The 24,922-nt window shown below is 40.2% G+C and overlaps 1 protein-coding gene across 3 annotated transcripts in view; it reads right to left on the reverse strand.

Annotated features, from left to right (window-relative positions):
- Window positions 1–9,226: 9,226 nt before the first annotated feature.
- The window catches only part of BABAM2 (BRISC and BRCA1 A complex member 2), a 178,704-nt gene continuing 163,008 nt past the window's right edge, over window positions 9,227–24,922 (reverse strand). For all 3 annotated transcript variants that reach the window (XM_074818096.1, XM_074818094.1, XM_074818095.1), the window contains one exon: window positions 9,227–12,526. In XM_074818096.1, the coding sequence (XP_074674197.1) occupies window positions 12,463–12,526 (64 nt within the window). In that variant the 3' untranslated portion in view covers window positions 9,227–12,462. The remainder of the gene's footprint in view (window positions 12,527–24,922) is intronic.

Raw genomic sequence — 24,922 nt, forward strand, 5'->3', positions numbered from 1 at the left:
TTTGGTTCAGTCAGGACATCAGAAACCTGGGTGGGATCAAGGAGAACTGAAATCAGATATTATGTTGTCTTCTGGCATCTTTCATTTACAAACTGTTTGTAGTAGGTTAAACATTAAGGATTCAAGGAGAGTGAATGAAACAATGAGATGGTCTTCTAGGACACTTTCCTCTTCCTAAAGTTATGGGGTCAAATCTTGAAGAAAAAAAAAAATCTTACTCAGGCAAAATGACACAAGGAAGGGAACGACTGACATATAAGATAAGGGAGAAATGTGGACCACTACGAATAGGCTTTACTTTACGGTAGCTGATGGTGTCTGGCAATTTCATACTACACGCTACTCCTGTTCTCCCTGTATGCAATTACATAGGCATATCAGTGTAATGCATGGTTATTACAAAATAACCACAACATGCTGGGAAGAACATTTTATGCTTCTTAGTTGGACAAGGCTCATCTGGTCTTAATCTGATTTTTTTTTTTCTTCTTAAGGAACATCATCTATTTTAAGATTTTCCCCATTCAGCCAATGGAATCTATGTTAATATGACCTCTATTAAATAAATTTTTTCCATTATTCTTTCTGCTGATCAAAGAGCTCTGGGGCAGTTTCCTGAGAGGCAGGCATACCTTGCCGCTGGAGCAGGAAGACAGAGCAGTGGCATGCAAATGCTCCCCCACCTTCCTCCTGTTGGGAAGGAGGCTTCCAGCCCAGCCACCTCCTCAGCCGGCTGCTCGTGCTCAGCCCCAGACCCGCGCACTTTCCTCGCCCAAACCCGTCTCTCCTGACCACGCTCGTGTTGCCCCACCGGGAGGTTTCGCTACTGTGGGAGGCAGAGCCATTGGGCGCCATCTCTTTTCCCACTGGGTTTGGGGGCCTTGCTCAGCGCTGAGGGGAAATCCTCGGGAGCCCTGCCTGCACAGTGGCTCCTCTCAGCCATGCAGCTGCTGAACAAGACGGTGGTGGTGGCAGCTTCTTCGCCTCTTTGATGTCAACAAGACTGGCAGGGACCACTGCCTTACGTACGGCTCGTTCCCACAGGCGACGAGGAGACAGGCGCTGAGCACGCCCGGCATCAGCCGGGGCCTCCGACGAGCAGAGCTGGCGGAGGAGCAGGCTGGCCCTGAGCCCTGGTGTGAGCCCAGGCGGGCAATGCCGGCACAGCTGACAGCTGCCTATTCCCAACCAACATCAAAAGACTTCCAACTTTAGGCAATGGTCTAAAGGACTGGAATCTTGCACCCGGTGACTCAGGGCATGGCTACGCTGTGCGATGGAGCAGAGTGAAGAGCCCTGAGCCTACATGGGGAGGAGCACAGCCTTTGGCCCCGCGCCGCCCCTACGGCACCCCACCGGGTCTGTCCTGCCACTGGGCGCCAGCTCAGGCACAGGCCCAGCGGCTGCCGCGGCCGAGCCAGGGCAGCCGGGGAGCCCGCGCACCGCCCTTCCCGGCATGTCTGCTCCCGGGCAATGCAGGTGGGGTGCGGCAGGAGGGACCCAGGTCGAGCTGAGGACCGAGCTGTCTCCCAGCCTCACACCGAGACCGGGCATGGCCTCCCCGCACCCGGGCAAGGGTGGGAGCAGCGGCACTGTCTGCAGCACGGCCGAGCCCGGCCCTTGTCCCGCCACTGAGCGGCCATGCTGCCCTGGACGAATTACATCCCTGCTTTTTGCCTCAGTCCCTTGTTTGTAAAATAGACACAAATACTTCAGAAGGGTGTTGTGAAACCTAATTAATTAATACCTGTAATGCACTTTGATGTCCTCGCATGAAAAGTCCTATATAACTACAAAGCATTTTTAATGTTATAAAGCAAGAACTTCTTGCTGTCTTGCCTTGGCAAAGAGGCTGATTAGATGTTATCAGTTTTGCTGTTTACACGTACAGAAACTGCTGCAGTATGGTTTGGATCCTGTTTTGTTTTTAAAGAGGAGTAATATAGTAAAATGATGGAAGAGTTAATTCAGGGGTCTGTTCCTTGTAACTTCAGGGAGCAGCCAGAAGTGACTTTACTGTCAATGAAATAAGCTAAGCAGTCCTTCAAGAAAAAAACAACATGACTACAAAAAACAAACCAAACCGAAAAGCTGACATATCTGTGCATACTGGTGTGTCCCGATCACACCTGCAGTAACTGTATGGGAAGGCCTTCTAGTTCGAGCTTGGGGAAAAGGCTGTACTACATGAGCACTTAATCCTGTGTTTAAATGATTGCGTATGGCTTACATTTCATAGAGTCAACTGGCTCCTAAATAAGAGCCTGTTTGGGCCAAATCTCCTTGACTGTTTTTGTCTAATCTGCTGTTAAGACTGTCCTTTGCAGTTTTACTACTTAAGTGGTAAAAACTCAATCTGGGGAGTTGGGACTGAGGAGCCCTGATTCTGCCTTCACCGTGGAATGCACAGTGTTGTCACGCCAACAGACATGACTGCAGAGCCCGTGCTTTAATTTATACGCATTTGATAACTAATGTTAAAACAGGAGGAAGCCATGCTGTATGGCCCTTCCCTTAGAGGGCTCGCTGATGTACGTGCACAGCAGAGGGATGAAAGTGCAGCTTTAAATGTTAAAATTCCCAACAGGCCTGTCCAGCGCTGCATCTAAAGATGCACTAATAAGTTAATAACAAAATACAAATGCGTTGACTCCTGTAATTTAGAAAACTGGAGCCGAAGGAGTCTTAATAATCCTGCTTTTCTTTCCCAATTAACATTGTTTACTTTGTGCATTTCCTTATCCTTGAAAAGCAATCCTGCACAATTCCACGTACTTGCCTCCACCTTCAGCCTTTACAGCACCAACGCAGCACCCAGACTGTGCATGGCTCAAGCGGCGTCACACTTGGTTTAAATTGGGTTATAAAACTAGAATAAAACTCCATATAAACATTTACTCCACATTTACAAGAAGTACTTTGCAGTCAGTCCTCCCAGGATAATTTCACTGCACTCAGCAGTGTCGTTCCAGACCGAACGAAGCACAGTGGTGATGAGCCTCTGTTCCTTCCCTCTCTGTCTGCCAGCACCCACTTTCTCTCCCTTCCTTGAAATCTAAAACTGGCTGTAAACTTGGACATTTTAATTTTGCTAACACAGATAGGTAAATATACACATGAAGCACCTTGCAAAGGGCTTGGGCTCTTTGTACACCGTCATTCCAGCAGCCGCCTCAAAGCTTGGGGATGCCCAGAGTTGCCTGTGAGCAGTAAGCAATTGCTCACAAGCACTTTTTTGTTTTTTTTGTTTTAATGACAGCTTCTCCCTGTGCTCATCTGGACAGTGTTCAGAGGACAGCAGGACCCTGTACATGGCAGTGCGGCTGGCAGCGCTGCAACTGAGCCAGGGTCTCTTGGCCCGTCCTGCCTGGTGGAGTAAGAGGGGAAGGAGCCAAAGTCCAGCTCAGGTGTGAGCAGCTGGAGGCAGGAATACGCACAATGAGAGGAAACTGGGTACATCGCCTTTGCAAAACCAAATAAACAACACATTTGGAAAAAAAAAGGCCCCCAAAAACCAGCTTGGACAAAATCCTTTCCTTCCCCCAGCAACAGTGGGTTGCAGAGGCTGAAGTGTTTTCACACTGAAAGCATGGCAGCTTGGGAGCTTTCTCTACAATCTACAAATAAACAAAACCCAGGGAGTGTTTTGCATTCAATAGTTAATCACAGTTGGCTGAGTGTTTATATTTTTCTTCACTGTAAAGGCATTCTTGGTCCGCCTCCCAAACAGCTTGTTTTGTCTGCGAGATTTAATCTTGAGTGGCAGGACTAGGCGCAAAGACAAACCTCAAAACAATTCTTATTTTTCTATAGCAAGATGTCAGAATGTAAAAGCTAACTTCCCTGAAAACGGGCCCCTCAGGTTGGCATGCAGGGGGCTTCTCGCTACAATTTCCAGACTGCCCTGATATGGTGGCCCATGAAGCATCTCATTTCACTCGCTTTTAACTCTTTCCTGTTTGTGGGCTGCTCTTTAAATAGTCTAAACAACTCCAAACAACTAGAATTCAATGCACGTTGGACCAGTTTCCAGCCCTAGCTCCTCCCTGAAGAAGCATCTTGTTTGTATACAGGGAGCATTGGCCCCAGATGCCCAGCCTACTTTCAAATCCAAACATGGTTTTTCTTCAAGGCAACATCAAGGTACCTTTCATAAAAATGAAGGGATGATGCAATATGTCTATAGTGCTTCAAGTACTCAAGCTGCTCTGCTCAGGATTAGCTTAGGCAGTTACTTAAAAGCATCATGTTGTATAGGTATCAGCCACATTTTTGCAGCTGTTCCTACTAACATAAGTGAGTGACTTGAAAAGGTACTGAATTTATGTCTTTGCACTTCTAAGATCTAAAAATGGTTAGAAACAGTGAGCTTTTGAAATCTCACCATTTCTGCTCTTCATTTTGTTTCTACGTGCTATCGCCTCTGAACAATCTTTAGAGGTAGATAATATCAGGTTGTGCTTGGTTGTGCTTAGATCTGCATCACAGGTTTTAAAAAAGTTAATAAAACCACGTCCAAGTTGCCTGAGAGGTATGTCTGTAGGTCATTTAGTCCAACCTTTCACTTGAAGCAGGCCTGTCACCAGTTCCTAGATGAGGACTGCCATGGCTTTGCCTACTTGTGTCTCATAAATCCCCAGGAAGATGCCCCAATCTCCAGGAGCGCCTCTTCCACTGCTGGACTGGGTCCTCTTGGTGGAAATGCTCTCTGCCCTGGGCTTGGTATCCTGGAGATTTGTGCTTTTGATGGTATTGCTTCTGGAGGAAGACTTTTTGATAAAGGTCTTCCCCATAAACATAATCTGACAGAGCCTGAACAAAGGAGTCATGAAACACCCTGCAAATTTATTTCAACAGCTTCTTGCAGCTCCCCAAATCCTGTGTATGTAACGCTAGACATAGGTATATACTTTTGATGTTTCTTTCCCATATATGCTTTAAAATCAGTAGAAGTTATTCTTAGCAAAGATGGGGTCTGTACAATTAACGTGTTAACTGATGCTGGTAACCTCCAGCACCTTTTGAGAATTTTCTCTGAGCTGACTTCAAGCATACGACCTGCATCTTGAGCCTGCTTCAAGGTATCTCGAGCAGAAAAGATAAATAACACTTCACAATGCATAGCTAATGTGGGGAGCCTTTTTCCAGAGTATACCATGGTGCTTACACGGTTCAATTTTAAAAAGGGCCAAATAATCCCATGACCCATTTTTAAAACACCATAATAAAAGTAATGCTAAATTCAACAAAATGGCCATTGCAAATGCAGAAGAAATACTCCCGTCATCCATACAAGCATGACAAATCAAGTGATTAGATTATTTTGGAATCTCTCTTATAAAGTACCCCAGCACCGGGTAATGCCAGACGCAGGGAGGCGGATTCGACCGAGCGGTGTCCTGAAAGACACCACCTCCTCTTCGAACCAGACACCTCTGACTGTTGTTTGCAGCCTTGCTTTGAAAAGCCTTTTCCTCATGAGCAGGCATTTAACCAGCTTTGCATGAGCAATCCATGTCAGTACTGAACACCCATCCACTGGAAGAGAGGAAGGCAGGATCAAGTTGTGGGGGTTTTTCATGCAACCTGCCCATAATTAGCCTCAAGCAGTGGCTGAGTCACTCACAAGAGTCCCGGGTGCTATTAGGACCAGACACGCCACGGCCCAGCGTATAATTATACCAGCCTCCACTGTGCGGAAACTGCTCCACTTAGCTATCTGACCCCATTAGACAGAAGCTGTTATTTCTTCTTGGCTACCAGTGCTGTAGGTGCTCTGAAGAAAATGAGCCCAATTCTCACAGCACAAACTCATTCACCCAAACTCACCTCCTTCTTGCTGAAACCAGAAGATGCCGTCCTCTTTCCTGGTTCACCTGTTGGCTGCCTGAGAGCACCCCTATGGTCCAGAGGCAAACAGAGATTCTAAGACACAGCACCTACTGAATATGAGGGACAGGGAGATGAGTGCAGACAGTCTAGGAAACGCAGCATGCTACCGTATATTTTTTCACCAGAGAGCGATGATGAAACAACCACTGAAACAAGCCACGGAACTGAAGGAATGCAAGAAACAAGCTATTTCTATAATACAGATTTTATTTTGGACATTTTGCTTCCCCTTCTCATAACGAGGATAGAAAAGTTCAGATGAGAAGCTGATTGCTGACGGCCCTTCAACCTTTTACGTGTCCCTAGGGCTGGAGATGCAAGGAGAAAGTTTTCTGCAGTGTCCACTCTCCGGTAGAACAGAGGCAGCTGAATAGAGAGCAGGTTCTGTTGGCCAAAACACACAAGAAATCACCCATAGCTGGCAGGGCTGTACTTGAGTTGCAGCTGGATTTTGCAGCTTGCCTTTTCCTATTTACGGCGTTAAGAGGAAATGCCCGGTTTCAGCAGCAGCAGGGTGGCATTCCCCTCTGGCCCAGCTCCTCTGTTGGATACAAAAATGAACCCAGCCCTAGCTGATAAGCAACCTAAGCCTGTTACCTCTTACAGCCATGGTCTCACGGAGAGGGAGCGAGGGGGACCTAGGCAGTGGAGGAGGCTACGTACAGCAACTGACCCAGCAGAGGCCGTTTCACTAGCCCTCTGAGGAAAAGCAAAAAAAAGGTCAGAGTTTTTGTCACTCCTGGTTGTCATCCTGTCAGGCCAAGTTCAAGTGAGGTTCGCTGGAGGGGGTGTGTGATGCTTGGGCTGCTGCTGACTGTGCAGTTCAGAGAAGAAACGCACTGCTCCAATCTCGAGCTGCTACTCTCACAGCAGTGCTACATCCCCTTCGAAAGACACAAATAGCCTCGATGGCTCTGATTTTTAAAAAAGTACTGAAAAACTTTTGCTGAAAGGGACAGTGGAATAAAGGAAACAAGATGTCAAATTATAATCAGCTTGAATCATTTCAAATAAACACCGAGGAAATAAAATGTACCCTGTTTGCTGGCAGGCTTGATGGCTTACAAAGTACTCGCCCCACCCAAATCAAGGGTTTGAAACGGAGCAGCAGTGGAAGAGAAACCCCTGATAGCATAAGATTTGCTTTTCCCTGGTACTGCATTGCTATCCTCAGGGATAGAAAAAGCATCATTAGGGTTTAAATAGAGTTTGATGAAAACACAGAGCACCCCAAGGATCAATTTTCACCATGGGCAGCTGCAGCACGAGGCATTAATTCTTCACCCTCTCTGGTGACAGGAAAAACGTGGGGAACCGTAGGCACAAATAACGTTAGACTTCTACTGTGTATTTTGCTTTTCATGCCTGCAATTAAATGCTTGCTTTACTTCCTGTTGTTTAAAACTGTATTTATTCTTTAGCACTGCAAGAAAAACCTCCTGTATTTTTTTCAATTTGCACTGGGGACGCGTTTGAAGGCCCATATTGTAGACTCAGCAAGTGGCAGGGCAGCCGCCAAACCTTGCTTCCTTTGTTGATTTCTTGATGATTTAAGACCTATTTTCAGCAGCTGATCCCAGTCTCCCCCCTGCCTTTTTGCTTGGTAACTACCATTTTAACAAAATGGTGTTTGTGCAGTGCCTTGGAACCAAGAATTGAGCTTTAAAATGTAAGACAAGGAATAGAATAGGAAAAGAGGCACTAAAATCACCTACATGCCATGGCTTTTCAAGCCCCATGCTTAGGAATATATGGTAGAACCCTTGAGTTCTTGGCAGAATAATATTTAGACTGCTAGTCTTTTATTTCATATGTAGCTAAAATTACTTGCATGTTTCACATACTTGTGTTGTTTACCTTTCCCCAGCACAAAGTTTGAAATTATTCTCTGAATCTACAGAAATTGGTAAATAAAAATATTAAAAAAAGCTGTACTGTTGATGTATATTGTTCAGACTTTTACTGGCTTTGCCCATAGGGACAAACCCTATTGTTTCATGGTACAAACAGGAAAAGATATAGCCTGATCAATGGTTTATTTAGATGCAGGCTTCCTTCAGAAAAGGAGAACACACTTTACCCCTGACTGATGCTAAGATGCAAATTAAACCAAGATTTGGTGCAAAAAAGGTATCCAATGCCATCTGCATGATTTTCCTCTCTGTTCCGGGTAACAACAGTCTCTCCTCAGAATTATTCTGTGGTGGAGAATACAATACTTGGCTTAATAAATAAAAACCAGATTCTACTGATTATTTTTACAGCAAATAATTCTATGTTTAACGTAGGCCCATAAGATGCCAACACATACCTTGTTGCTTTGTTAAAACATAAACCTCAAACTTGCTAAAAATAGCAGTAACTAGTAAGGATAAAACAAAATTGTCCCAGAACATCACAGACACCTGAAAACAAAAACTGAAAAGGAGATGACTTAAGGGATTTTCAGTAACATTTAAGAAGTAAGTGTAACCTTTAGGTTTAATGAGCGTTACAATACATCAATTATAGAGACATAAATAATTTAAGGGAAGAGTGTTCACTGGCAGTCAGTTTGGTCACAGACTTCATTTGCTTCACAGGGCAGGGACAGCACCCTGTAATTAACAGTCGTGGTCAGAAGCTGTGTCCAAAGATTGTTACCTCCTCGCAGTATGCCCTTCTCACAAGGCTGGAAAGGTGAGGAACTCCCCTTCTCCACTGACAAAGGACTTACGCCTTCATGTATTGCTGCTGCACAGACATGGTATTAGGAATGTCTTTCAGACCTGCAGGGGTGACCCTCATGTGCTACTACGGGTTTCTACCGCCTGCTGCTTCTCTGGTCATTAAGGGTACTGACACAGAATGATGTCTAAGCAGCAGTCCCTACTCACTACTTAAAGGGTTTTTCACCTCTGCTAAACCCCCAGCCTTGTATTAGGGGGCACTGCCTGATGGAGACTACCCAGACTTACTCCCCTCTTTCCTAGGTAAGAAGTCTCTGTGTAAAACCACCTGAAGTTAGACTTAAGGTACTGCACTTCATTGCTAAATCTCGACTCCCAACTGATTCACCAAAGATGCTTATTGCTGCAAGTGCCAGACAGGATGAGAGAAAGGAAACACACAGAGAAACACACCTAGTGAGGATCTAACGATGCGTAGGAGATCTGTGCTAATTCTGGCAATGATTTTCTTCTCAAAAACTGAATCAAGTCTACTTCATATATGAATGGGAGTATGTTCAAGGACACAGATGATACTGAAAACGCTGCTAATTCAGCAAATGAAATGTGCTGATCAATGAAGTGATGACCAGCACAACAGAAAGATCAATGAAGGCCAAACTATGTACGATATAGTTAACTTTTATTTATTCTTTCAGCTGTTTGTCCAGTCTTTCCAACAAGTTCACAAAAAGTCGAACTTTGATTCTGAAAGATTTTTTATTACTTCTAGCACAGTGGATTACATATGCAGATGAATAAAGGCTTGATGTAAGTTTGCACTTTAAGGACCTTTGGAAAAGGTCTTAATGGGACTTAATAACTTGAGACTTACTGCATTCTTTCATTCAAAATTATAACAGAGTAGAATTTAGGCTTTTCGATATGTTTGTAACATTGTTATTTTTCTCTTATGTTTTGTGGTTCTCGTAAACCAAAGAAACTAGTCTAGGTCTGATTGCTCCTTTCAATTGCATATATCACATAATAGGAAAGAAAGCCTAATTGCCATTAAGCTGGCCACAATGGATACTATCATGAAACAGGAGATAACAGAAATAACTTCAACTTATTAGATTACAACTTCTGTGCCTAACCTAAACGCCTTCAACAAATACTTGATTCGATATAAAATTGTTCAATCTAACTCTCTTTTCTGATGTAGTATTATACGGTAATCCTTCTGGAGAGAAGAGTTTATTCATTTCCATGTTTTCCCTCCCAAAACTCCATTTGTAGTGCTAACACCCCCAGTACATTCTTCTGAGAACTATCAGGAAGGGCTCCATAAAATGCTGTGCAGGTCAATGAGTGCAGGGTGGCTTTGAAATAAAGAAAATGTTCAGCAAGTGTAAGAAAAAATCCTTTTCTTCTAATCTAAAAATTGATAGGCTTGCCAGACTTTATCTTAACCACAAACAGTTCAGTTTCTAAACTTTTCAACATTTTTTTCTCCCCAAATACTACCGGTTGTACCATGATGTAAAATTAGACTGAAACCATTGTTTCATTTCCATATATGCAAGTGAAAAGCTGATGAAACTACTGAATTCAACATAAGGTTAGATCCTCAAAGTCTTTGCTTACATGGCTTCTAAAACTCTTAGTCCTTTAATAATAAAGCAGTCCTTTGTCCAAAATTACAAGAGGACTGATGTGAAGGATGCATTTTTGGTTGAAAATCCATATTAATTCTGAAGAGTGGACATCTTTTTGAGACGTTTTGCAATTGCTAGCCTTTGAATCATGGTAACCTCTGAAAAGATAAAAAAAAATACTGGTGCCACTTGGACAATCAGGTATACAAAGCAAACACCATGTTCACGAGGCAATCACTACAACACTGAAGCAAACACAGGGGTATAAAATATAAGATTCCAGGAATCTGCTGATGCAAATGAGAGTTTGGTTTTTACCTTTTGAAGATGTTAGAGATGGTTTCTATCAGATTTGATCAATTGAACAAATGTCTTTCGTTAGCCCTCCTCCTTCTCCCACCCCATTCACAAGAGTTAGCTTATCCAAAGAAATGCAGATGTGAGATCATCCTGGTATACTGAACAATGTGTGTTTTGAGTCATTTAATGTTGTTCAGTTATGGTTTTGGTATTCACATAAAACCATTACCCTCCACATCTGCTGTAAGTCTTGATTTGCACGCAAAAGCCTAATGCAATGCCTCCACAGAGGGAATTCAGGCTCAGACCTTTGGAGCCTTTTACAGCCCTCAGATAATGCAGAGTCACAAGGGGGTAGGTCACAGGACAGAATATGCCCCCTCCTCCGTAGATTTGCAGTAAAGCTTCTGATTTTGTTTGCAGCTTAATTTCCAGCCAAGAACTTCAATATTAAACATAAACTAAAATTTTGCCTATAAACTAGCTAAAAATACCTGTAGTTTCTAGAGGCAAATTATTTGCATAATTCTTAATTATTAAGCTTCACTGCTTAAAACCCATCTACACTTTCTAGGTGGACACTCCCCTGGAAAGCACTATTTTTAATGTAAAATAACAAGTTTTAGAAAGGATAGGAGAATACTGCCAATCAAGTAATTTGATGAGATTTCATTGCATAAGCAGATATTGGTGCTATAGTTAATAATTTAAAATTAACTGTTTTCCAGTGCCACTGTATCATCTGCATACTATTCATTTAGTTCCTTATATTTAGCAGAAGTAGGGCACATTTTCCATATGCCATTACAAGGAACATACACTGTTAATTTTATTCCTTACTGGAAAGTACCCTGGTCTATTTACAAATTAATTTGGGAAGTGACATTGTGACAGTTAGCCCCAACTGGTGCACCTGACACAAGCGTGAAAGAAAGGATGAATAGGTTGGATTTTGCATTTGGCATTTCAGAATTAGGGGAGGTAATGTTTCCAGTTATATACACTTAAAATTATTTCTGAGAAGACATGTTGAACTTAACCATTAAGGTAAATACCTATAGCCATACACTATTTCATCAGGTATTTTCCAAGACATCATTAATTTCTTTGTTGAAAGTTTGCTTCTTAGAAGTATTTATCTTACTTGGAAAAATTACAGGTCTATGAAAGAGCTTTATTTTGTTATACTGATGTATACAATTAGTTTCTTGTGCATTGGTACTAAAGAAGTAGAATTTCATCATAATGGCAAGGGGAGTTCTTTAGAAAAACACCAAAATTGTACAACTGGAAATAAAAACAAAGCATAAAAGCATAGCATTTCATATAAGATGAGCTTTCAACTAAAATATAAAAAAAAAAAAATTGCCAACACCCTGCCATATTAATATCAGACCCACTTGAAAGGCACTGAGAATTGAACTGTGCAACCCATATCCATACCTGTGAGAATAACAACCACAGTGAGACGCAAACCTCCAAGGCAGAATATGGCACTGTACAGTCCATTAGGCATTCCTGGTACATACGGCAGTTTTGTATTTTCTTAGGATAAGCTGGAAATGTTAACTAAATATACAAATTACATCATATTTCTGTGGGAAAAAAAAATCCAATTGACACCATCTGAAGGCAAGGAAACAAGGCATAACATAAAGGACATTGTTGGCACAAGAAAATGTTATCACATCAAAACACGCCCTTTTAAATTTAATCCAGTAGATATACAAAGTAATGGTGGTGGCAGAGGCAAAGGGACAGAACAAATATCAAATATTCAGTTTAAGCATGCTAGTGAGGTCTTTGTTTTAGAAATCTGACAAAACCTGAAGCCTACCAAAACGATTTCAGAGGCAAGAAAGCACCTATCAAGAGAATCCAACCCATTTCCAGGCATTCTTCTTATGGGCTGACATGTGCAGACTGAAGGATCTGTCCAGTATCGTCTCTGTGTCTGAGGCTGCCTAAAGCTTCCCATTAGCAAATGCTGCCTCCTGGAACTGAGGGACAAACGTTTTGAAATATGCCCTAGAGAAAAAAAAGAAAATGCATGGTTAGGAAGGAGTAAATTTAGAACATGCTGTGTGCATGTATGTAGCCAAGGTTTTAACAGAGAAGCATAATATTACCATGCTCAATCCGTTATTAGATCTCATAAATGGGTAGTGTTTTTCTTACTAGCATGCAGCAGATCCGTACACTTCAGCCTTCTAGACCCAGCAGTGCTTCTTTCTTCAGTGTCCTCACCACTAACCTCTTAATGTGGTCAACATCAGTAACACTGTCAGGAGAGCCCGATGGACTATCCGTATTTTATTCAATGCAAAGCTCCAGAGATAAACTGTATCACGCACTGGAAAATAAACCTTTGAATAGCTGTAGAAGTGAGAAGCACTTAGATGAGCCACAAGTGTGGCTGTGCCACCAACCGCAGCATTTTATAACTGGGAATTTTTGATGCAGTTGATGTTCACCATGTTTCTGGGATAAAAAGGTGGGGTTTTTTTCCCCCCATCTTGAAGAAAGCTTCACATATGGTACCAAAGGGCCAAAGACAGGCAAGTCAATGGAGCAGGAAAACTGTGAAGTCAGAATACATGCAGGAGATAAGCCCTTTATCTGTCTCCTTGCAGAAATCTTGATGCAGTGCAGAGTCACTGTCGATGGCAATAGTTTACATAAGACACAGTGAATAAATGCTAACACTTTGGAAGAACTGTAGTTCCTTTTATTGGACTTTGAAAGTCAGAACATTATTCCATAAATTAAGATGTGTTTTGTATATTTTGGATCTTAGTCTATCTTCTTTATAAAGAACCGAGTGACTCATAAATCCGTAAAATGAGTTAATCCTAAGTATCCAAAATTGAGTTTGAACTGTACCTCTGAGTTTATTGCACGGAAATATTCAACCGTGTACTAAACGTATTTAATGTGTCCCAAGTCGTAAGTATAAACCCTTTATTTGCAAGATATATTACAAGCTGACTCATCATTCTGCCTTTGGTTTCTGCCTACTACTTTCTGCACCAAACTTTCACTTTCTCTACTTTTTATTTTACAAACATTTTGTTTTCTGCTCATATCACTGGTCTTTATAAATTTATATGCAAGGAGAACCTCCTCCTGTTCTCCCTAACAAACAAAAATAAAATCTGAAGTGAGAATAGCTGCAATTACATTCGTTATTGATCTCTCTGCTGGTATACCTCCTGAAGCAAACATACGCTGATCATCTTCATAATCATAATATGTGTTTCATAATCTGGGTAAAAGCTCTGGCAATCACTGAACACCAATCACACTTCCTCACATCTAAAAACATTGCAAGATCACAGAAGAGAACACTCCCCTCTCTCTGTGAAGTTGTGCCTGGCAAATTAATTAATAGATAGCTGCATTCAGCTTTTGTACAGAAGCTGTAAACACATGTGAGATGCTGTCCAAAGGTTAAAAGAGCAATAGAAAGTACAAGAATTTCTGGACTGAGGAGCTGAGCCCAGAAATGGAAAAGAAAAGGACAACCAGCACACGCATTTTATAGCATACACAGATTGTGCCGTGTATTTACAGAATACACTTTGATTTATTGAATCAAAGTTCAGAAAGCATCCTTCATAATCATGCCCATAAAATGTGATTGTTCAACCTGGCACATACACATACATAAACCAGCTGAGAAGGTATGCCTGTCATCTGATCCTAACAGTTGAATGCCACTTCTGTATTAGTGCTTTTATAGCATACCTTTGAAATTGTACCCTCTCTATGTCCTGGTCAGCTCTACATCATTTTGCTAGCTCAAGGAATATCACTTGCACATTGTCAATGCCAGGATCTATCATCCTTTTATTTCTCCTTGCATTATCTGTCCTAACATTTAATTGCATTTCCTCTGCTTGCTTATTTTAAGTAGCTTCTTCCTTCCCCTTTGATAGCTTCTCTGCAGACTTTCTTCCACGCACATGCTCTTCTCACTGTCTTGATAAATGTTACTTAAAACTTCCCTCTTCCTAAATTGTAAAAATTCTTAATTATTAAATGGGATATAAGCAGAAGTATATTTCTACACTTTCTTTTCTGAAACACCTCCTTTACAGCATTTCTGTGCTTTGTATTAAAACCACACTTACTGCATTATATTTCAATGAATTTTCGGTTAGGTAAATTCCAGAACGAATGCTTCTGATACCACATACACCCTCCCACGCCATCTTTATCTACACTTGCATCCTTTCTTTTCACTGATTCCTGCAGTAGAGCTTGTATCGTTTGCTGAAAAACTAAATCTAACACCTCCTTACATTCTGATCAGATGTACTATTTCAAAGAGGATGTTATTTCACTGGTAGTTCATATGAACCTTTTGGCGATGTTCCATTAGTACTTCATAAAAGTGCAAAAATTCCATTAGTACTTCATAATTTGTAAATGTCTACTTTTTTCTTTTCATACTTTAAAGTAAATACTTAAGTTTGCCCTTATCATTTGTGGTTCTGTTCAGACTGAAGCAAATGTAGTACCACATGTTTACCCAGGATACGTTCCTCCATTTCTGCCCCTCTCCCACACACCCTCGGGATCTGAGATTAAAGAAATTTTGGAAAAAACATTTGGATAATTACGGTTCATCACACACACAAAAAATAAATTACACGCATTCCCTCCTCACCTTCCACAAAACCAAAAAAGACCCTGCAAAGAGATCCAAAAGCACAATATACTTGATAGGACAGTTATCAGCTACAGCACATTTAATAGACGGAAGAGGAAAGATGGGGAAGTAGGAGAAGGGAGGTTAAACTGCTTCGATATTAATGAACACTGCATATAGGGAGGGAATGGCAAGTGCTAGTATATAAAAGTAACAAGACTTATTTTGAGTATATATGAAGGAGTAGAACATGCAGCAAAGACATTACTCATTATTAGAGCTTGCTGAATTTATTTTCTTTTAAATCACATGACTTTTTCAATGGAAAACTATATTTTTACCCAGTTGTGTGCATTTCTGTAGAAACGCTACTGAGTTTTCATCAGGAAAAGAAGGAAAAGAATTAGGTACTTCAGTTTGGCTTGATCTAGGAAGAGATGTTCTGGTTTGTAGAACTGAGCCTAAACAATCAGTTTGATATTAACCCTCATATCCACTCCAGAGTCTCAGAGATGATGTACCTAGTCACACAGACAAGGCCCTGGTGCATCACAGGAGTCATACGTATAAACATAACAGCAGAAATAGTCTCTTCAAAGGACCCAGTCCATGAAGGATGATGGGATAAATAATTAAAATTTCTGCTTCCAGGAGGCATTGTGCTACTGCTAGCAGATGCATTCTAGTGTCACATTAACTGCATTTTGTTTCACATGTTCCAAGCAAAATTTTTTTCAGAACTTTTTCTTTTCATCTGAGGTTTGGGACAAAGCCATATGTTAAAATATTTGAATTTCCTGTGAAATGGAAATTCTGACATTTTTCCCTCCCCTGCAGAGTTTATCAGTAAGGAGGAAAAGAACAAGCGCCAATTACTGGCCGAGTAAGTTTCATCTATCAACCAACTGGCATTGAGGTCAAAGCATACATGTTTCCACACAAATACGACCATGACATGGACATATTATGTCACAATGTATTACACAAAACAACTTTATAAGAAACACAAAATTTTCTGAAGAACAATACTCTGCTACAGACTGGATGGTAAGGGCCTCTTTCATGTCGAATACTATTCCTTTTAGAAAGGTTTTAAATTGATAGAAACACTTATACTCCAGCATCCTGCACATACAGGCACAGAGAAACTGTGAACGTAAATATGAACTTTGGAAAAAGATTCACTTCTCATACCTATTCACATAAACTTATTCATACAAATTTACACCCTCAATAACTTTGATCTGTGCTATACCACAGGAATTCACATAAAAATCTCTCATTTTTTTGTTTCAGACACTTTGCCACATGATACTTTCAAGTATCTCAGACGTGTTTTGAAATTATTATTTTTACATCCACTAGATATGCCTTCTAGCTCTAGAGACTGTTATTAAAAAAAAATTCAGTAATTTGGGTACCTGTTGGATTACACTGAAGATGCAGAAAGGTAATTTGATTTATGGTTTCTCTAGGCTGTGTCACACGGCAGAAATCCATTTTTGATTAATGTTTTTTCTCCTTTCTGAGAAACATGGAGTTCCTTCTTTCTCCTGCTTTACTCTATCTACCATGTTCTCTGTGGGTCTGTGTCACACTGACCTTACACCAAGCTCAGAAGAACTGCATAAAATGCTCCTTCAAGTACAGAGAAACTGGTTTGTACAAAGTCCACAGATATTTTTTACGTGAGTGTCAAGTACAATGGCTCTGCATCCCTCTTGCAATGGTTTAGATCTTAGCTTAAACAGTGTTTAAAGAGTTGCTTTCTTTTCAGCTTAGAGTGAGTGCCAATCTTCATACTCATACAGGCACATGTCCAACTCTTTGCCTTACTGCAAGAATCTATTGTTTTTTGTCTATTTGCTTTTGTTCCCTCAAATGGTCATTTTCCAAGTTCAAGGTAGTAAGTTATGGGGTTTCTATGGAAATTTTTCTTCAGCACTCCAGAAAACATATTTTGCTGTAGTTAACCACTATATACACTTGATACAGTACATTGAATTTCAGGTGCTATGTTCAAGGACATCTGCTGAAAGTAAAGCACTTATCTTTCCTTCACCTTATTATCCAGTGGAAAGTCTTGCTATTGCAAATGGTAAGTATCTAAAAGAAGGTAGAATTGGATCACTTGTTGTTTACATGTTTTCTAGTGATATAAAACACTGACTGTGGTACAAGGTCTCCAGAAGCCCATACATGTCTAAATCCTAGCGTGTTGGTTTGCAGTGCTTAAAACATACTTGACTCAGAATTCACATGCTTTTGTGAAATTTCATTCTAATTGTAATGTTTTTCCAGTATAACTGAGTGCTGGGTTTTTAAAATGTAGTTGGTAGAAAATCTGCATTGACCATTTGTTAATATCTTTTGCTTTCAGATTCCTATGCTGAAAATTTGTAAAGATTTTAAATCACGTAGCTGTGATCTCTCATCAAACAACACTTTACATATATTTATGTTGAAAACATTCTAACGCTGTAATGCACTTGCATTCTGCTACTGCTTTTGCTTGACTGGTGCTATAGCCAACTATATAGTGGTGTTCTAGTTATCGCTCATTGTGTAATAAAGTTAGAAGAGTTGTCTAGGTGTTTTTATTTCTCTTAAAATCTTCATGTAGGAAATTTGGAGCACAATATAGAGATTCAAACTTCAAGAGGAAATAAGCATACAAAATGCCATACCAATGAGATTTCTGCTTTTTGTGTCTGGGACAAGGACATTCATCATGGGGTGATGAATCATCTTCCCAAGTCATTCACAAAATAGATTCCCCTTAAACTCCTCGGTTTAAGACTGCCAAGTTTTTCAGCACGCTGATACCAAATTCATCTACGCTAGCCCTATTTGCACTTGTATGTTTCATGTGTTTCATTTCCATCAAGAGATGATTTGAGGAAAAGGAAGGGGATGAAGTAATCCTGATGGTCCACATCAAGTACAGACTTAGCTGTATAGCAATGCGTCTACTACCAGCACAGTGTATTTCGTCCCTGCACGTTCTTTACTGGCAAACGAAAGCCTTAGAGCCAAAATCTTCATCTTTTCAGAAAGACACATGGACTTTCATTACTCTCTCACCATATCAGGCACATGTATTGTGTTCCTTCTCATCAGAAGACAGACTCAGGTTATCGTACTTGGATTTTTTCCTACTATTGGCTTTGAGAGTAAATATTACTCTTAAATACTACTCATTATTTCAATATTCTAATTAGTTCATGTAAAATGTTTTAGTATCTAGTGTGACTATGGTTATACTCTTGAAAATATTAGGCTCTAATTATAGAACAACCTTAGCGTATTTAAAATCATAGTAGCTAGTGTATTTGATAAATACATCCCTTTTCTCTTACTCTAGGCAAGGCACACAGGAAAACATGGGGTTCTTTTCCTCAACCTTTTCAAGCTAATAGCTCTGACTTGGGCAGGCACTCCCGTAGTTGTGAGGAACCCTGAATAGTTTTATGTAACTCTTCCAAGTCTTCTGGAGTAGGGTCTGTAGCTAGGACACCCTTCTCCTCGGCAGTCCTCTGTTCTCTGAATTGTCCAGCAGGTTAACAGTGAGTTTCTTTGTATATTCTGCAAATGCTATTACTTACCCCGGGGACTGTGCTGAGAACTGAACTGTAGCCCTTTCACCTGTATTAGATACAGCTGAGAATCCCAGGCGTTTGCCCCAGCTGCTGTCCATTTCTTCTAGGGGAGCTGCAACTCTAGAATTTGCATTATTTTGTACCCTGTAGTTCTTTCCTTCTGTACCCTGAAGAAACTGCTGCAAGACATCTACAAGTTTCTTCAAATCCACAGAATTCTGACAGAAAAAAAATCTAGTCCAGAGATGACTGATCTTCATAAATTAGCCAGAATAGCAATGTTCTCCCCTCTTCCAATTAAAATAGGTGAAAACAGGAACTAAGAAGGGCGTAGGTCAGAGTAAAGGACAGCCTGAGGCTTCTTGAGGTCTTTGACCTCTCAGACTAGTATTATGCTGACACTTTGCAATAAAATCTTGTTATATAAATTATTTCAACAGCATAGCCGTATTAGAATTATAAAAGAGCTTTTCCAGGCTTTATCAACGTCACCTGATTATTCACTTTTTGAAGTACAAAGTATTTTTGCACGGAGCATACATACATATGCAGCATGTCTTTGTGTTTTTATGTTCCTGTTGTAACTTGTTTTGACACAATGAAAACTTGTTTTGAAAATACTGAACACCTACAACAATCCCTTCTGGGTGCCAGACAAGGGGATTTGTCCTCCCGTGACTACATGAGCACAGCCAGCTGGTTTGCTTCACGGAACCCTAATAATTCATCTCCTGCGTAGAAGATATTTACCGCAACTCTCCAAACTCTCTAGGGTTTGCTGTTTGTTTATAACAGAACAAAATCAAAGATGTCAACCTTTCTTTTTTTTTTTTTTTTTTTATATAATTGATTTCTTTTTAAATTCCATTTGTCAGGAGCTATCTAATTCAACACAATTAGTATTAATTAACAAAAGGAACTTAAATTAATAAATTGTTACATTAATTCCAATAGTGGGTATGTATTTAGGTCATATTGCATATGAGAGCTCATTAGGTCCTTAACAGGTGGTTATACCCTCCCTCCTGCATCTCTACACCTTGCATTTAACAAGGGCTGAACGCAAAAGTGTGGAAACCTACTGAAAGCCCATTCTTTTAATAGGCCTCATGCCAACGTTCAAGGCATAGTTTTTTCCTTGTAAACTCAGATGCGAGACATTTAAACCTCTTTGATATTTTTACTATATATAATGCATTAAAAACATATTTCCATTGGGTGAACCATGTTGTCTATTTATTCATAGGCACTTCCACAGCATTCCTCACCAGGCTAAAGATACATGAGCACTCACGGCAAGCAGAATAACCCAGTCTCCTGCTTTGGGATAACTATGGGGTAACAGGAGATTAATTCTAGACTAGACATTTTATGACACCTCTATTGGGAGAAAATCGTTGTTAAAATAAATTAACATTCTCTCCAGATCTAAGATATTACAATGATTTAAGTGACAAATAGTTCTCAGCACTCTGACTTTTGGTTGCATAGCTGGAATCAGGCTGAGGGAGGGAGGCCCACAACAAGTGACAAAGGCTCAGGAGCTGATGAAAATCAGGACTATTATGGCATGTGCTAGGCATTCAGGAAGCAGCAGCATTTCTAAACCACTGTTTGAATCCGAACATCACTAAAACTTATCCGAGGATGGCAGCAGAATGATAAAGGTACCTTCCAGGATTTCTTTATTGCTTCAAATATACATGACGATACTTGGCAGGTATTCATGTTTCTAAACTAAGCTTCTTGATGGTATGCTCTTTGGGATGCGGTTTATAATTTCCTTACTAGGCAGCTTTATCTATAGCAAATATTTTGCTTTTATGTGAAACACAATGTCTACACAGTTCTCCATTTTATACATCTCCAAAACTGGCGATGCCAAGCAAACGTCTGAAGTGTTTATACAACAGCAAGACAATAGTTCTTAAATTACTGCTACTGTAACTGGCTAAACACTCAAATGTACAAAAGAGTCAGTGCACAATGCCATTATGCTGCTAGCAATTTTTTTTTTTCTGGGTGCCAAACAAGTTCATCACATAATCTCTCTTCCTCTTCTAATATTTCTATCTCTCTACCTCCTTTTGCTGTGATTTACATACAAGTAGTTTGGTAAACTTCCGATGCCCACTTCTACCCACCAGTCTACACAAGGCACTGACTATGTAGCCAGGCTGATGGACAGGACAATCAAGCATCAGGAGAGCTGGAGGTCTGCATTGGGCAGCAATCAAAATGCAAGTTTTTAAGAAATACCGTTGCCTGCAGCTCAGTTCATATATTACACAACAGAAAATCATCTCCAAAATTACAAACAAAACAAAACATGTGCTACCAAAACCATAATGGGAAATAGAAGTAGTAGAACTAGTGAAACTAAGTACACTACTGACGTTTAAACATTAATATTCACTCATGTCCAAAAGCTCTTTTCTGTATTTTACTAACAATATCTATTTCCTCCAAAAGTTCTTGTTGGAGCTGTTACTATTTCTGATTCAAGTCACACAGAAAGGTATAAGAAATGGTTGTATTTAGACATGTTTTTTAATGGTTTGCTGATTGCAGAAATAACAGGTGGCTTTACTCCATATGAAGCAAACAAAAGTTAGATTTTCATTTGGTTTTACATTTGGGTGTTTGTTCCAAAAAAATATGATATCAACTGATTTTATAAATAAAGTCAAGAATTCAACATAGCACTGTTGTAAAAATCAAGATGACTTTGCTGCCCAACTTACCATAAAGCAAAATGAATCTTGACAATCTGTTCAAATCACAAAACAACCATAAATATAACCACCTGACTAAAGGCAAAATATAAAGGAAGGGAGTTCTAGGGAACTGCTGCAGAGCCAGGACTGTAGATCATTATGGAGGCTGGCAATTAATGTTTATTTTAAAGCAGCAGCATAAGTAGGGTCATTGCTTTGCAAAAGATGGTAACTTTGGTTCCAAGAATATACGTGCTCCCAAATGCATGGACCTTTACTGACAATTACAGATAAAAATTACAGCTACGGGACATAATCAGTGCATACAGACCACAGCCAGTAACTATGCAAGCAACATTTTTGAATCATCTGGAAATCAAAATTCTGGGATTTATTCTTTCACAGGTTTCTGATATAGGTATTTGGGAATTTACAAAGGTGTTTGCACAGACACAGCGGCTCTGTGTCCCAAAGCATACATAGCAAAACAAACTCCTCATTTTGAAACCATTTTATCAATGCCTTCTGCTTGCCAGTTCAAGAGATAAACACTTCACTTCCTTCACCTTCTCCACAATGTACATAAATAGACTCGCTTCAGTCAGATGAAGGCTTGTGGTCTTAGATCATAGCAAATCTTGCTTCTGCTTTCTTAACTTCCATTTTCCCCTCGGGGATTACTCAGGGCTGGGGTAGTGGGTGTCTGCGAAGGGGGCACTGGAATATCTCTGTCACAGCATGGTCACTCTGCTTCCTTACCAGTGGATCATGAGAATGATATTCCAAGGCCATCATGGAAAAATTCAATCTTCATACAGTCTTTTTAAGTACAGTGCTAAGTCACAGGAAATTTCCAGTCCTGTGAGCTACAGTATGACAAGCCTGCTCTATTTTTCCTATTTGCTGAAGTGCCATAGCCATTATTTTTCCACTCCAGGTAAAGGTTAGCTTCTTAAAGAGATACTGCTTATTCAAGACACTTATTGTTTCCTCATATCTAGGCTACTCTATTGTTGGAGAGCAATTATTTAGCAAATTATTTAGAAGATTTGAAGGAGAGAGGCAATGCAAGACAAGATGCAACTAGGAACCTCTTCTAAGTATAAAAGGCAGGGTGAAGAATGCGATGAAATAAGGAAGCAGGAAAGTAGGGATGGTATAAGAAGTGGAAGAAAGCAGAAAAGACTGGGCAAAAACACATTCAGGAGTGAAGCCTATAAGGAAAGACAAGTGTAGAGATTCAAGAAGAGAGGAGATCACAGAACTAATAATAGAATTTGAATGACCTTTAAGAGATTATTGAGTCCCTTAATTGTACTTCAGAGGTAGAAATGAAGGGTTACACCACAGATGCATCCATAACGAGTCTGACAACCAGCATCCCTGAAAACAAAGTTTGCTTGCAGGTGAAAGTACTGATTTCATCATGCCATCCGCTTTGCTTTGCCAGATTGCTTATCAACAGAGGCCGAAGGCAACATACCAAAACATAAAAGAAACCTCCTTGGATATTCATTAGGACAAACCAGTCAGAAGGAAAGGGATGAGATGCCACACATCTGTGATTATATAAAACATATTAAAGAAGTTATTTCTCTTTGCTATTTAAAAGATCTACATTTGCTTTTAGAAGTAAGAGGAAATTCTTAAAAGATCAGAGACCTCTCCAAATGGGGAAAACAGACAGAAACAAACCTTAACACTTACAGGTAAAAGCAGAATAATGCACATCAAAAATAAATTTGAGGATCAACTTAGTTGTGGCCCTCCAAATAAAAACTTGTCAAATAGTACAAAAGATGGTCAAAAAGTAAAAAGAATGCTCAGAAGAAATCAAGTCACAAAGAATAAATGAAACCATTTTTGCAACCAAGTTCACCATGGAGGTGCTTAAAGAGGCTGCCATACCAATACCCTGGTTTACAAGGTACGTACTGAAAGATTTGACTCTCGCAGAAATGTCAGCCAAAAAGGTAGCGAACAAATCAACAAAACACACACAATCAGCAGGCCCAGATGATATTCACACCCGAGTTCTAGAGAAACTCAAGTGTGAGAAAGTTAAACTCTTAAATAGCTTGTAGCCTCCTGCTTAAAACAGCCTGGTTCCAGAGAAGTGTGATGTCAATTAGAAAAAGGTCTGGGAGGACAGCGGGAACTGTGGACCAGTAAATCTCATGTCTGTACCTTACAAATTGGTAGAGACTGTTATAAGAAACCATCAATTTATAAAAAGCCCAGAATTAGTGGACTTGTGTAAATAGATATATTGGGCAGAAGTCAAACTTCTGCTTCACAAATCTCTTATTTTCTTAAAATTTACCAAATTTACCAAAACCACGTGGACAAGAAAGATTCAAATGACACACTTTCCTACAGGCATTTGGGAAGGATTTTCAAAGGCTTTTAAAAAAGTGAATCACTGCAGCAGGAGAAAAGATCCATGAGTGGATAAATAGCAGGTCAAGATAAGGAAAAAAAAGATAGGAATGAATGATGAGTACTATTAGGGTGAAGTCAGCTAAGAACTGCACAGAAATGGGTATTTTGACCTGTGTCGTTCAACATATTCCTATATGATCTGTGAAAGTGAGCAGAAGAAGATGACAAAGTTTGCTAATGCTAACCACTTAGTCAGGGAAGGATAAATGAGGCACAGTTATTAGGAACTGCAGATGGTTCTTATGGCCCTGGGAGACTTGGAGATAGAACACCAGGTGAAAAGTCAACATTGACAAACATGTGTCAATGATACATGAGATATGTGAGGAAAAAGAATTAATTTTACATACACAAAAAACACTGGCTCTGAAAAAGATAGTAAGGAGATCTAGGTGCTAAAAGGTCAGTGTAACCTTCAGTTGTACACATAAAACCAAATGAGACGTTATTAGAAATGGAATAAAGAATAAACGAGACAATATCACTACTTCACCGTATAAACGTATGGTGAATGTATCATGAGTAACATGCAGTTCCTTGTCTCAGAAAGAATACGACAGAAATAGCAAAGGCATAAAGAACCAGGACAAGGGTGATCAGAAACATGGAAAGGTTCTGTAGAAGGAAGGAGTGAGCAGAGCAGGAGAAAAGCTGACAGAAGAGATGTGAAGAGGTTCATAAAATCATAAAGGTTATGGAGGGGATCAGTGGATTAATTATTTGTTGCCTCTTCATGCAAGAGCTAGGGGATAACAGCTCGAGCTAGCAGGAGGTAGGAATGCAAAAAGCCAACAGAGCTTGTTCTTCATACCACACGTTATCTGTGCAACCCCTTGCCACAGAATTTTGTGATGTTATGATGTGGGTTCAAAAAGCAAACAGAAGGAAAGCTAGGTAGGGCTACTGAAGAGAAATGTACCAATTCTGGATATAGAAATCCTTGCAGATGGTAGAACATGCCACGAAAATATGACTACATGCTCTGCCCTGCTCTTCCACAGGCATTGGCTAC

This window comes from Strix aluco, chromosome 3, assembly GCF_031877795.1.
Source record: "Strix aluco isolate bStrAlu1 chromosome 3, bStrAlu1.hap1, whole genome shotgun sequence".
Classification (NCBI taxonomy): domain Eukaryota; kingdom Metazoa; phylum Chordata; class Aves; order Strigiformes; family Strigidae; genus Strix; species Strix aluco.